Source organism: Monopterus albus, unplaced genomic scaffold, assembly GCF_001952655.1.
Source record: "Monopterus albus unplaced genomic scaffold, M_albus_1.0 scaffold414.1, whole genome shotgun sequence".
Lineage (NCBI taxonomy): Eukaryota > Metazoa > Chordata > Actinopteri > Synbranchiformes > Synbranchidae > Monopterus > Monopterus albus.
In genome coordinates, this window is record NW_018128294.1 from 159768 (window position 1) to 173619 (window position 13852).

The 13852-nt window shown below is 44.2% G+C and overlaps 2 protein-coding genes across 2 annotated transcripts in view; both read left to right on the forward strand.

The window, feature by feature from the left end:
• Positions 1-3336: 3336 nt before the first annotated feature.
• Positions 3337-8139, forward strand: chmp1a (charged multivesicular body protein 1A). Its single transcript, XM_020586574.1, has 7 exons — positions 3337-3489; positions 4412-4431; positions 4534-4611; positions 6153-6299; positions 6471-6599; positions 6747-6940; positions 7772-8139. The coding sequence occupies exons 1-7, from the start codon at positions 3483-3485 to the stop codon at positions 7791-7793; spliced, it is 597 nt and encodes a 198-aa protein (XP_020442230.1). The 5' UTR covers positions 3337-3482; the 3' UTR covers positions 7794-8139.
• A 4444-nt stretch (positions 8140-12583) lies between these two features.
• Positions 12584-13852, forward strand: part of slc10a3 (solute carrier family 10 member 3) — a 2432-nt gene continuing 1163 nt past the window's right edge. The window contains 1 exon segment of the mRNA XM_020586573.1: positions 12584-13851. Within this exon segment, the coding sequence (XP_020442229.1) occupies positions 12858-13851 (994 nt within the window). The 5' untranslated portion in view covers positions 12584-12857.

A 13852-nucleotide genomic window follows, 5' to 3' on the forward strand; every position in this document is an offset into this window, starting at 1 on the left:
TGTCTTCATTCAACCGCCGGCTGTCTAGGTGGTGCCCAGAAAATAACACAGCATTTGTGATGAAAAGAAATATAATTATAATGGCCAGGTCAACTCTAGAGTTATGAACATTTTTAATATTATACAGTCAGGGGAAAAATTATTTGAACCCCAGCTGATTTTGTAAGTTTGCCCACTAACAAAGAAATGATCAGTCTACAATTTCAATGGTAGATTTATGTGAACAGTGAGAAACACAAGAATAACAACAACAAAAAAAAAAAATCCAGAAAAATGCATTACAAAAAAGTTATACATTAATTTGCATTTTCATGAATGAAATAAGTATTTGATCCCTTTGCAAAACATGCTTTAGTACTTGGTGGCAAAACCTTTGTTGGCAGTCACAGAGGTCAGACGTTTCTTGTAGTTGGCCACAAGGTTTGCACACAATTCGGGGGATTTTGGCCCACTTCTCTTTGCAGATCCTCTCCAAGTCATTAATGTTTCATGGCTGATGTTTGGCAACTCAAACCTTCAGCTCCCTCCACAGATTTTCTATGGGATTAAGATCTGGAGACTGACTAGGCCACTCCATGACCTTAATATGCTTCTTCTTGAGCCAATCCTTTGTTGCCTTGGCCGTGTGTTTTGGATCATTGTCATGCTGGAATACCCAACCATGACCCATTTTCAATGCCCTGACTGAGGGAAGGAGGTTCTCACCCAAGATTTGACGGTACATGGCCCCATCCATCCTCCCTTTGATGCGGTGCAATTGTCCTGTCCCCTTGGCAGAAAAACACCCCCAAAGCATAATGTTTCCACCTCCATATTTGACGGTGGGGACAAACACGGCGTGTTGAGTTAATGCCAAAGAGCTCGATTTTGGTCTCATCTGACCACAACACTTTCACCCAGTCTTCCTCTGAATCAGTCAGATGTTCAGTGGCAAACTTCAAATGGGCCTGTAGATGTGCTTTCTTGAGCAGGGGGACCTTGCGGGCACAGCAGGATTTCAGTCCGTTACGGCGTAGTGTGTTACCAACTGTTTTTTTGGTGACTATGGTCCCAGCTGCCTTGAGATCATTGACAAGTTCCTCCCGAGTAGTTCTGGGCTGATTCCAAACCATTCTCATTATCATTGAAACTCCACGAGGTGAGATCTTGCATGGAGCTCCAGACCGAGGGAGATTGGCAGTTAATTTATGTTTCTTCCATTTGTGAATAATCGCACCAACTGTTGTCACCTTCTCACCCAGCTGCTTGGCGATGGTCTTGTAGCCCATTCCAGCCTTGTGTAGGTCCACAATCTTGTCCCTGACATCCTTGGAAAGCTCTTTGGTCTTGGCCATGGTGAAGAGTTTGGAATCTGGATTGATTGCTTCTGTGGACAGGTCTCTTTTATACAGGTAACGAGCTGAGAGGGCTCCCAATGTCAGCTCGTTACCTGTATAAAATACACCGGGGAGCCAGAGATCTTGCTGACTGATAGGGGATCAAATACTTATTTCATTCATGAAAATGCAAATTAATGTATAACTTTTTTGTAACAATTTTTCTGAATTTTTTTTGTTATTGTTGTGTCTCTCACTGTTCAAATAAACCTACCATTGAAATTGTAGACTGATCATTTCTTTGTTAGTGGGCAAACTTACAAAATCAGTTGGGGTTCAAATAATTTTTTTCCCTGACTGTAGTTTTACCCAAACATGTAATTTCTATAAACATGGTAACAGAGGATGAAATTACCAGCTGTCAGGTTTAGAATCAGAATCACAATCAGCTTTACTGGCCAGGTGTGGAATTTGACTCTGGTACAGCGGTTCTCAATGTGTACGTACATATCAACAAGCAAGAGATTGTGCATTAGGAAAACAGATTTAAAAATAAGAGTAAAGAGACCTGTACACACACACACACACACATATATAAATATATATATGTATACACAGTCTGAATTCAGTGGATCTATAGGTACAATGTATATTTACACATATTGCACTGAGGGTTACTGTCCAGTCATACTGTTGTGGGTCAAGTGTTCATCAGAGTGATGGCCTGGGGGAAGAAATTGTCCCTGTGCCTGGTTGTCTTGGCGTACAGTGACCTATAACGCCGTCCAGAGGGGAGGAGTTCAAACAGATCATGTCCAGGGTGTGAGGGGTCTGCAGTGATCCTCTCCGCCCTCCGTTTGACCTGTGAGGTGTACACGTCCTCCATGGAGGGCAGGCTGGCACCAATGATCATTTCTGCAGTGCAGACTGTCCACTGGAGTCTTAAAGATGTGACTTGCATTTACAAGTTACATATTATTGTGACAGAAACGCAGGACACAGGCTACTGGTTTGCCCACAGCTGAGAAGCTACTGGAGACGTTAACATCTTATGTATAACTGATGCTGCACACAAGACTCAGGGATGACTGAACTGACAGTATAAGAGCAGTTAACAAAAACGCATCTTCCTGATGACTTGGCAGAAGATGTTTAGTTTAGGAGCATGATACAGCAGCTCTAGTGTCACTTTGTTCTCTCTGCTCTGCCTGACACCAAATATGAACATGATCAATCATACCACATATAGTACAACTATAAATTGTAAGGATATTGATTCAGAAGCATCAGACAAACAACAACAACACCCCACACCCTAACTACCTCTTAAGGCCCCAGTATTAGAGCCTCACCTGAAGCATTGAAGATGCTCCTCTTCCCTCAGCCTGCACCACTTCTCTTGCCTCATGCTGCGTCTGACATACAAAGTAATTCATTTCCATGGGGTTTCTAGCCTGTCCATAATGATGAGTGGTTTTGGTCACGCTACTGTCTAACAGTGAAGTTACTGAATATTTATGACAAGAAAAATTCCCCCATATTATGAAAAAACTTTTTTCCTAAATGAGGGTTGAAGTCTAACCAGTAGATGGCCACTATATGTGTGAAGTTATTTTTGTAACACAACACTGGGTAAGAGTAACGTCATTGAATATTTTGTAGCAGACCTATCTCTTTTTAGTTTTGCACTTGGGAGAGGGTCTTGGCCACAGCTGGCTGCACAATTGAGACAATGTTATGGTTCATTATGATAATCACCTTTATTGGCCAGGTATGCTACACACAAGGAATTTGTTTCCGGTAGAGTACCGGAGCCTGTAAAAAAAAAAGGAGCTTGTAGCTTATTGTCCACATTACTACGAAACAAAAGAGGCATCGTTTGTATTATAGCAACGTCTCGCTACTGATCTGGAAACTTCGAATCTGCAAATATCTTTCTAACTCTGCCACTATAGCCACTATAGCCCCCCACCTTGCGACAGGAGATGGCAATATCATACTTGCGCAGGATGCAACAAACAAAGACATAAGCGAAGAAGACAAAGATCACGTGATCATTCTTACACCAGGAAGTGCGGTGTCAGTTATCAAAACAAATCAAGATTAACCTGTTGTGGAGCTGAAAGTTATTTTTCCGTGATTTTCTTTACTTATATTTGCCGGAAGATGGATGGTATGTTGTGTTTTAAGACAGAATTTTCCACCTTGATAGACTTTGCCTTGGTTTGGTTTTAGCTGTACCATTTAATCATCGATAGATAGCGTTAGCTTGTTAGCTTGGGCGGGTGTGGTTAGCTAGGTTAGCTGTCAGGTTACCTGTTAGACCTTTTCTGATATTCGGATGATTCGTTTATTATATCTATACGTATCTGAAAAATTGACTATTGATTTGTCCTTTTGTGTGATTGAGCATCTTGCCTTAAAGCTGACTGCCACTAAACCTTTTCGTAGCACATGACTGTTAACCCAGGAATGGCACACTCTATGTAACTGTGGATTTGATGAGTGTAGCTTCGACAAACCAGACACATTTAACTTTAGACAGTTTGTTAGGTCTGGATGTGTACAAAGTACTGAGACGGTGGGCAAAAAATTAATATTTATCCCAGGACTTTATGCATTACCATTTTTAATTATATTTTAGTGACATTTTAGTTGTTATTTAAAATGTATATTAATACATTTGCAGTAAAGAGTGCTTTCCTGTGCTCATGCAATGCTTTCTATCTGACATCAGACCCCTTCTCTACTGTTTCATGCTGTGTATTTGTTTGTAGTTTTTGAATCATATTTGTGCTGTCTTTTGACAAAGCCCACCAGTCTGATGGTCCCACAAAATCACGACATGAGAAAAAAAACATGTAATTAATGTTATAATAACGTCAAGTATATATCGTTTGTTCATCTGTTGCTGGAAACATCCATTATGTATGGAGTTGGTCAGAAGTAAAGGGTGCTGCACATCTTACTTTTTCTTTTTTCATATGTACTTTGTCAGTGAAATGTGGTCTCTTTCAAGCAAAGACATGTAGTCAGTATATTTACATTATGTACACTTCATATTTTTAACTCTGCCTCTCACCTTTGCTCTGCAGAAACACTCTTCCAGTTGAGGGTATGTATCCATGAACATGTTTCCTCTGTACAAGCTTGACATACCTTGTACACATGAATCATTTATTAGTTTTATGTACGTTTCTATTCTCTGTGCTCCCAGTTTACTGCGAAGCAGCTTGAGAGACTGGCCAAAAAGGCAGAGAAGGAGTCTGAAAAGGAGCAGGCCAAGGTCAAGAAGGTAAGAAAACATAAGGCCAAGCCACTGAGGTGATGGGGTGGCTGAATGGTTAAGGTGCTAATCTAGTTTGCATTAGCTTGCCAATTAAAATTCTTTAACTGCTTTCAAATTTTATACAAAGAAACCACAACAGTATGCGGTTTATGAATGTATTAACATTTCCACTGCTGGTCTAGTTTTAGTACAGAAGTTAGCCTCAGCTAGGTAGCTAGCTGAGAAGGCCGCTCTGTAGTTTGTTGAACTGTCGGTGTTTTCAAATAAGCTAGCCACACACTGCTCCTATTCCACTGGTGTTAAACACACACACAGATTCGTGGTGCCACCATCATGTACGAGGACAGATTGTTGACTTATATTTGTTTTCTACAGACTTACTCTAACCCTTAAACCAAGGCTTCACCTTTTAGTTTTAATTATTTATGTTATGCTTTCTGATCTTTGTTCTAACCGCATGAGTCATACAAATGTATTCACACACACACATTGGTCTGCCCTAGACCAATATGAAGAGTAAGAATTTAAAATAAAAGTGAGCTACATGATATAGAAAAATGATAAAGGTAGTGATGAGCAGATGAAGCTTTGGGTCTTTCTGCTTGTGCCAGGTAAAGACTGAACGCGTCAGGGCTTCAAGCAAAGAAAGCACAGTGACATCTGGTGGCTTGTAAAACTCAGAGCAGCACTTGCAGACTGGAGCTGAGGCACTAGTGCTCTTCACTGGCTGAACAGTTTTAGATTGAAGGTCCAGTGTCAGCGTGCAGTGGGTTGATACTTATAGAAGAAGTCACAGGAGTCGTACTGCAATGTGACAGTCATCAAACGATGCTAATCCTCTGATCACATTAGAGCTAGGAGGATTTCTCTCATACGTGTCTTTCTGGTGATGATCCTCTTGTCTTATTCCACCGATGTGCCTGTCGTACAGTTCAACTGCCAAACTTTAATAACTCCCTGGCTCAGTGAAGCACCAGTGGTCAGGTTCTCTTCACTTGACAGCAGCTCTACACTTCACCGAAGTCAAACAAGCTTTACCATTGTCTGCCCATCTCTCTCTATATCAAAGAACAAATTGGATACAATTTTAGCAAAATATAGCTTTTAAGTTTTTAGATAACTGGTAATCTCTGGGCATCTCTGTTTCTGTTTTAAATGCATGTTTGGTTTGGGGATCACAGGAGAGAGATCCAGATCAGTCATGGAACAAAGGGGATGTTACATAGCTCATGCCTTTTCTATCTCACTGGCCAGAGACATTTCCCTGCTGAGTCATGATAGTCTTCACTTCTCATATCTAGTGTAACTGCTCACATGAGGATGGATGAAAGTCTTCCCTTTTGTTTGCTGAAAGGATTTTGATTGATATTATTACCAGCTTCAGATGGGCTGCACTTTTCGATTAGACATATTAGACAAACAGGATTACTGTCCTGATATCAGGCTGCATGTTTACACGCACATGGCTGATTTATACTATATAAATATAGTTATAAATGTAGATATATTTATAAGGTTTGGAGAGTTAACAGTGTTATTGGCTCCAGGCTTTGCAACAGAAGAATGTGGAATGTGCCAGAGTTTATGCAGAGAATGCCATCCGGAAAAAAAATGAAGGCATTAACTGGCTGCGCATGGCGTCACGAGTGGATGCGGTCGCCTCGAAAGTCCAGACTGCCGTCACCATGAAGGGGGTAAGTGACTGTGATTAGTGCACTCACTAACGCACGCTGCCTTAGAGTACAGTACATTCACACTGGATTATAAATGAATGTTTCTTCTGTTTTGATGAGTTTTGGGAGGAGACAAGACGAGGTTGTTTTTGTCTTTGCCCAGTTAGACAAATGTGACATTTTGTCCATCAGGTGACCAAAAACATGGGCCAGGTCACCAAGGCCCTGGACAAAGCTCTGAGCTCCATGGACCTCCAAAAGGTTTCTGCAGTCATGGATAAGTTTGAAAGTCAAGTACAGAACCTCGATGTCCACACCTCAGTGAGTGGCTGCCAGCGATGTTTATGCATGTTTTCAGACAGGGTCTTGGTCAACTGTCTTGTATTTACTGTATTGAAAATGAAACCCAGCTCTGCACTTTGTCACCTGAGGTTTGTTTTTTTCTGCTTCCACTCAATTCATCCCCAGGTGATGGAGGACTCCATGAGCTCTGCCATGACGTTGACAACGCCTCAGGAGCAGGTGGATGACCTGATCCACCAGATAGCAGAGGAGAGTGGCCTGGAGGTGATGGACCAGCTCGGCAAGCTGCCGGCAGGAGCTACCTCAGTGGGTGCAGAGAGCTCACGGGGCCAAGAGAAGGAGGACCATCTGTCTCGACGGTAAGGGCCGGCGTCTGGACCCAGTCCAAGCCAGTATGGGGTTACAGGTTGTGTGTCTGGCTCATGTTTCCTTTAGCAAGACAGTTCTCCCACTCTTATCACGAGTCTTTTCATGCTGTGGCAACATGTCAACAAGTAGCACATGAATCTGCAGTTTTGCTGTTAGATTAGAGAATAAGATCAGGAAATGAGCTTGCACGGAACGGTAATAGCCCCACACACGAAACACCAGTGTTGTGGTTGCAAAGTCACGACTGAACGAGTGCGTACACATATGGGTGTCTTTGCTTAACTGGCTTTCTGTACTGAGCACGTAACCCTGGTCACATACTACCCACAAGAGAGGCGATACCTTGGTCTGTCCACAGTGTGACCTTATTAACCTGACAGTAATAATGTTTTACATACATACAGCTGTGACCAAGGTGACTCTTGAGCAGGATTGAGCTCTGGTGGACAAACTGTGGGATAGAGACACTGTTTCTGAATTACCTCAAACTTGATTTGACATCCGTGCACTGTGTTTTTTTACCAACCAACATTTATGCAGCCACATATACAGTATACTGTATCAGAAATAAGCTATTACTAAACCTGTGCACGGTGACTGCCAAAGGTGCAGATGGAATATCTGTATGAACAGTATGGTCAAATCTCATATATATTATAATTGACAGCCAGTTTGTGCATTCAATCAAATCTGGGTTTCCATTTCCCCCTCTAAATAGTGTTGGGTGTAAAAGTAACATTTGGGAAACGTGCCTTCGTGCACTGCACCTTTAAGGTAGATTTCACAACATTCACACTGTTCCATATTTTGCCATGTTCCAGGTTGGCTGCTCTCCGGAACTAAGAGCTCCTCCAGGAGAGCTGAATGGCCGTGCACCCGCGTGCAGTGATGACGACGGGAGCTGTGTGTGTTTCTATTGAACTGTTCCTGCCAGAAGGACTTAATGAGGCTGTTGATTACCACCCCCTGCTCTATAAATACACATGAACACACACTCGATAGAACCTCCATCTGAGAAAGCATGAATCCCTCTCTCATTCACCTTCCCACTTTGACCCGTCTCAAGTCCCGTTCCTGTCTGCCACTCTGATTCCCCAGTGCATCTTATTTTACCGGGCAGCACGGTGGCTCAGTGGTTAGCGCTGTTGCCTCACAGCGAGCAGGTTTTGGGTTCGACCTGGGGCCTTTCTTTGCGGAGTTTGCATGTTCTCCCCGTGCTTGCGTGGGTTCTCTCTGGGTGCTCCGGCTTCCTACCACAGTCCAAAGACATGCAGCATAGGTTGATTGGTGTCTCTAAATTGCCCATAGAAGTGCGTGTGTGTGTGGTTGTTCGTCTATGTGTTAGCCCTGCGATGGGCTGGCGACCTATCCTGGGTGTACCCCGCCTTTCGCCCGCAGCTGGCTGGGATTGGCTCCAGCCCCCCCGTGACCCCGTTTGCGACTAAGCGGTTTAGAAAATGGATGGATCTTTACCTTTTACTTCCCCCTTCTTTTTTAATCCCTCTTTCTCCACCACCTCCTGTGACTGCACTCTTCATTTCTCCATTCACACCATTTTGGATATGTGTTTTATACAAGTAGACAAACATTTTACAATCTGTATAATGTATAGTGATGCAAATGGATAATTGTTATAAGCGGGGTGATGCTAAGGGTTTATGGATCCCTGGCTGTCAGAAGGTGTAGGCGGGTCAAACATGAGTTCACGTTGCTTTTAGCTTTTCTGTGCTCTGTCTGTCAGAAATGGTTTGAATGGACGATTCTGTTGAGAGTAGGAAGACGATAATGGGGGAAGGATGTGTTTTTGCACTTTGGTCTTTTACAATTTTGAGTTAAAAACAGTGACGTGTTAACACTTACGGAAATCATCTCCTTCCCTCATCAGATCCATCCAAGAAACAACTGCTTATGACATCATTATAACGCTGTATATAAGAAACGACAATGCTCCCGCCTTTTGTTTCTGTGTCAAAATCAGTTATACTTGGATTCTTTTTCATTCTTATCCTGAGTTGATGTTGAGTAATTTTCATGCCCGTATGCAGGCTTTTTTCTTTCAATGCCTTATTCGGAATGCAGGTGCCTCCCCCTGCCAGTGCCTGAAGGACAGTAGTATAGAACAGCAGTGAAGCGAAACTTGGCCAGGACGGGGAATTTTCTGTTCTTCTTCCTGCCAAACAAGTCTGACATGTTTGTCCCATTCTACCTAATGAATGTGTTGACTGGAAGCTCCTGTTGCTGTGATCTTTTATTTCTGTAGCAGAATGTTGCCTGGTCTCTTTTTGGTTGTTTGATTTAAGGTGCTGAAAACCTCCCCCAGCAGCAGCTCTGTCTCAGAATAACCTGGTCATTCTGTGCTGGAAGATGTTGTGCAATGTGCATCAAGAGCAGGTGACATCGAAAAACAAGAATAAAATGTACAATGGCATCAAGATGTGTCAGAGTCGAGAGTTCCACAGCACATTTGTTTTCTATATTTATCTTGTGAAAATAAAATCTTGCCCTCTGATGCAGTCTTTCATTTTGAATTCAGTGTTGAAAGTAGACAGTGTTACATTGATGAATGTGCTGTATAGGCAGCAGTTTGATGTGTCGGGGTAAGTATCAAGCAATATTTAATAGCAGCAAAAAGCAAGAAGACAAAGGTGTTAACTGCAAAAGCTTGTTGATATGAAACACAAACCTTAACTGACATTTCGGTCTATCAGAATTAGTGTGTGAAGTTTGGAGAAATGTTTTAGATCATCATGTTAAGTGCAAAAGGTAAAATGTGAAAATTTAACAGGCTTTTTAAATTTGCATGAATAAGGTGTGTTTAAATGGGATGCAAGTTTCCTCCATATCTACATGGATTTGACGCTATAACCTCTAGAGACGTTAGTTGTAGTTAGAGAGTGGCATTTATATCTGACTGATGTGAGGACTCACCAGGTTCTTTCAGACATTCTCATTATTCCTCTTATATCTGTGTATTTATGAGGTGGGCTCATGTCAGTGCACATCTTTTGCTCAAGCTGAACCACTTTCATTTCGTGCAGATGTTTGGCTTCAGTTTGTGCCACCCAGTGTGAGAATTCACATTGACTTCTTTCGCCTCTAGACGTTGCTTTGTGCTTAGTCTAAACACACTTTCAGTGGGTGACTTGGTGTTTGTGACAGTGCCTCCAGGTGGTCTAGCTTAGAATAACCACAGGGTAGACTGGTGCTGAACTGATATTTCAGGACATTGCTTTTGGGTTAGTCATCATGGCTGCTTATGAGATCATTTGCAAAGCAGCACCAGGCAAATCACAACTACTGCTCTGAGTTGGTTCATGAATATTCACACAAAGGCAAATACAGGATGCAGCATTCCCTAAATAAACAGCGGAAGCTGCAGCACAAACAGCAAATAGTCCTGGGATTTCTCACTGAAACATTACTAGGGAGAGTGACGAGATGGGTGGTAATGGAAAGTACAGGAACCGTGTCTGGCATTTTTGCCTTCCTCTTCAGTCCTCCTCTGTCGCTATCTCATGCTCTCTCCTTCACTGTGTGTGAAGCAAGGTATGAGTCGCAGTAAATTATTACACTGTACCATGGGAGGGAGAAGCAAACACCAGGCAGGATATTTGCATCCCTGATAACCACATAACAACCAGCTGTCGCTCCAGGAGATGTGAAAGAATGCAGCGCGAATGCCACAGCAGGTTCTCTTGGCATGTGTGAGTGTTTCCACAGAGAACCCTTCTTTTTCTAGAAGCTCACTTAGTCATGGTGACACAAGGAGGATGCACAACTCACGAAAACACAATAGAAGGCGAACAAGCTGTCCGAGGACTGACTTTAACACAGTGAGCAGTTAATATCCAGGATAAGCCTGGGTGGCGTTCTCACTGGAAGATGCTGACCCTCTACTGGGGAAGCCAGCTTGAGGTTCTGGATTGAAAATGGATGTAAGAGCACCCCCCAAGTAGCAGCCATTTAGGCTACTATAAAAAGGTGTGTTTGTAGTGCTAACAGAATGGAGCGCCCCTTTAATATATTCCCAGTATGTGCAGCAGTGTCAGGTTTCCCTCTTATGACTGCTGTTGGTGTGTGACAAATAAGCAATAGCCCGCTTAGGGATGTAACTGGAATCTGTTCAGGGAGCGTGACCGAGTTGATTTCCATCCATAAGCACAAAGGATCACTGTCACAAGATGCAGGGGTCAAAGGTCAGCAAACAGTGACAAGCCTGGGTTAAGTGGGCAAATGGAGATGAGCAAAGCGATTTCCATGCTTTTAAAAGACAAGGCTAGTGTGAAAGGGAAAGTGGGTGATGTGCATGACTTTAACGAGCTCTGATATTATGTCTTCAGTTTCTAGTCGTTCCGCCATTTTACTGTGGTCAGTAACAGTAACACACACACACACACACACACACACACACATACAGGGGTACACTCATGGTGTTCCCTCTCCCATGTGATCTCCTGTTTACTGCCTGAGGGAGGGGGGGAGTTGGGCCTCTCTGATTGGATTAATGAATGTTTCCGTTAAGGTGGCCAGAGTTACCCAGAGCAAACAGGAAGTAGTAAGATTTTAAACTCTAATAAATGCTGTTTGTCTAAGTAAGTAAATACATGTACCTACATAACAACATGGAGAAACAATATTTGGCAAGAAAGCATTATTTTAGCTATTATTAGTTATTTATCACTAATGTTAGTACTATGGCTGGGCTGGGCTGACCTGACAGGTGGTTGTGGGGAGAAATGGACTGTGGGCCCTTATTCCTTCCTGCTCCTCCACCTCTCTGCACAATGTGCACAGGTTTTCTATGCTGGAATACCTGGCCCCAGATCTGCTCTGTGGTAGTTCGACTACATTTAGGAACATCCAACATAAAAGCACACTACTGCTTCCTGACAGGGCCTAATGATCATGTTGTGAATTTGTATTGACAGTGTGTGTGTGTGTGTGTGTGTGTGTGTGTGTGTGTGTGGTCTAGATCTCAAGCTGCTGCATGCAATTGTTAACTTGTATTGAATAGAAGTGCTAAGGTCCTGATTGTGTCAGTTAAAGATAACCTAGCGCAAACTCGTTAATACAGTTGGAGATTTTGGGAGCCCTGGTATCTGCTCAGAATGTGTGCTAGCGCTCTCTGTCTCCCCTCACTCCCTGTCCAGGTTGACTTTACTGTGTTATCAGAAAGCTAACGCTCTGACAGGAATCGAACACAACACCGAGAGACAATAACCCTTCATAAATTTATCAGCTTCATAACACTGTACAAAAATCAGAATCGACAGTGACACAGCCTACGTTACATTCTAGTTTTACATCTTTAATACATTAGCCAGTAATGAAATACAGAGACAGTACAGTGTTAAACTCTTCCTATTTTCCTCTGTAATAATGTAAGGTTGACCTTCCTATGAAAAGTGCCTTGAGATGGTTTCTGCGGTGATATGGCGTTATAGAAACAAAATTGAATTGAATCGAACTGAATTGCCCACTTACTGCAAATACCGGCTCAAATGTCAAAAACAGTGACCTAAGGCAGCTGCCATGCAGTGAAACCGGGCTTTGGCGCACCTCGGACTTTAGGTTTACTGAGTATTTAGTTCAACCATATAAGCTGCTGTCATCAATAGAACCCAGTGATTTTATTTTGGCATTTCGTGGCCGGAAGTCCTACGTTTACTCTAGGTAGCTTTACCGAAAAAGCTCTGCCCCCAAAAGCAAACGGCAGCGGAGCTACCACCGTTTTCCTCAGACAGAGACCGTACAAACGGAGGACGAGGCTTCGGTTCGTGTACTGACCACTCCGTTCCTCGTCGGCGAGGGAGCCGTGCGTTTCCTCCGTGCTAGCGGGGACAGGACAGGGCGGGGTGATGTTTAGGTTCCGGTATAAAGGCAACGTGAAAATGGGAAGCGGACGCGATGTGGACCCGGCTGTCCAAACTGTTGTTTTACACCGGAGACTACAATGACAAGTTTACCGTTGTAGTGCAACAGAGCGGCGGTGTAACCTGCGGGGAGGCCGCTGGTGGGAAGATGCGTGTACGTGCGGAGCGCCTCCGCCCCCAGTCCGCCGCTGAGATGAGGAGCCTGCTTACGTTCTGTTGTCTCTTCCTTATCGCCGACGGAGCGGACCGGGCGTGGGCCACCAATAACCTGACTGTCCACGGCAGCAACCAGACCAACCTGACGGACGACAGCAGCGGCTATATCAGAATCGGGGACGGGTCGTCGCAGGAATTTGAGTTTCCTGAAAACACAAACGGCGTGATAGTGATCTCCAGTCAGTACAGGAGCGCCGCGGCCAGCAGGCAGGGCCGCCAGAGCTGGAAGCAGACAGTCAGAGTCCGTTCCTTGGACCCGGAGGTCCTCTCCATCCTCAACGTGACCAACAGCGGCCACGCAGGTCCAGTAAAAAGGTACGTTATCAGTATCCGCTCTGGGTTTCCGGGCACGGCCCAGCTGCAAATCCAGCTACTGGACCTGGACCAGGACTCGGAGCCGGTTCTGATCGAGGAGAGGGCGGATTACTCCATTAGAGTGGCACCAGGTACCGATGACCCAGCCTCTCGGCTCATCCAGTCGGGTGGCCTCTCCCATTTCACTGAGAACCCTGTACTCTTCGCCTTGCTGCCCCTCATCTTTGTCAACAAGTGTGCCTTTGGGTGCAAGGTGGAGGTGGAGGTGCTGCGGGGTCTGCTGAGGAACCCGGTGCCACTGCTCCTAGGGATGCTGGCTCAGTTCCTGGTCATGCCGTTGTATGCCTACTGTGTGTCCAGGCTGGCCTCGCTGCCCAAAGCGCTCTCTCTGGGCCTGGTCATCACCTGCTCTGCTCCAGGCGGTGGTGGTGGCTACCTGTACAGTTTGCTGCTGGGTGGAGACGTCACCCTGGCCATCTCCATGACCCTGGTCACCAC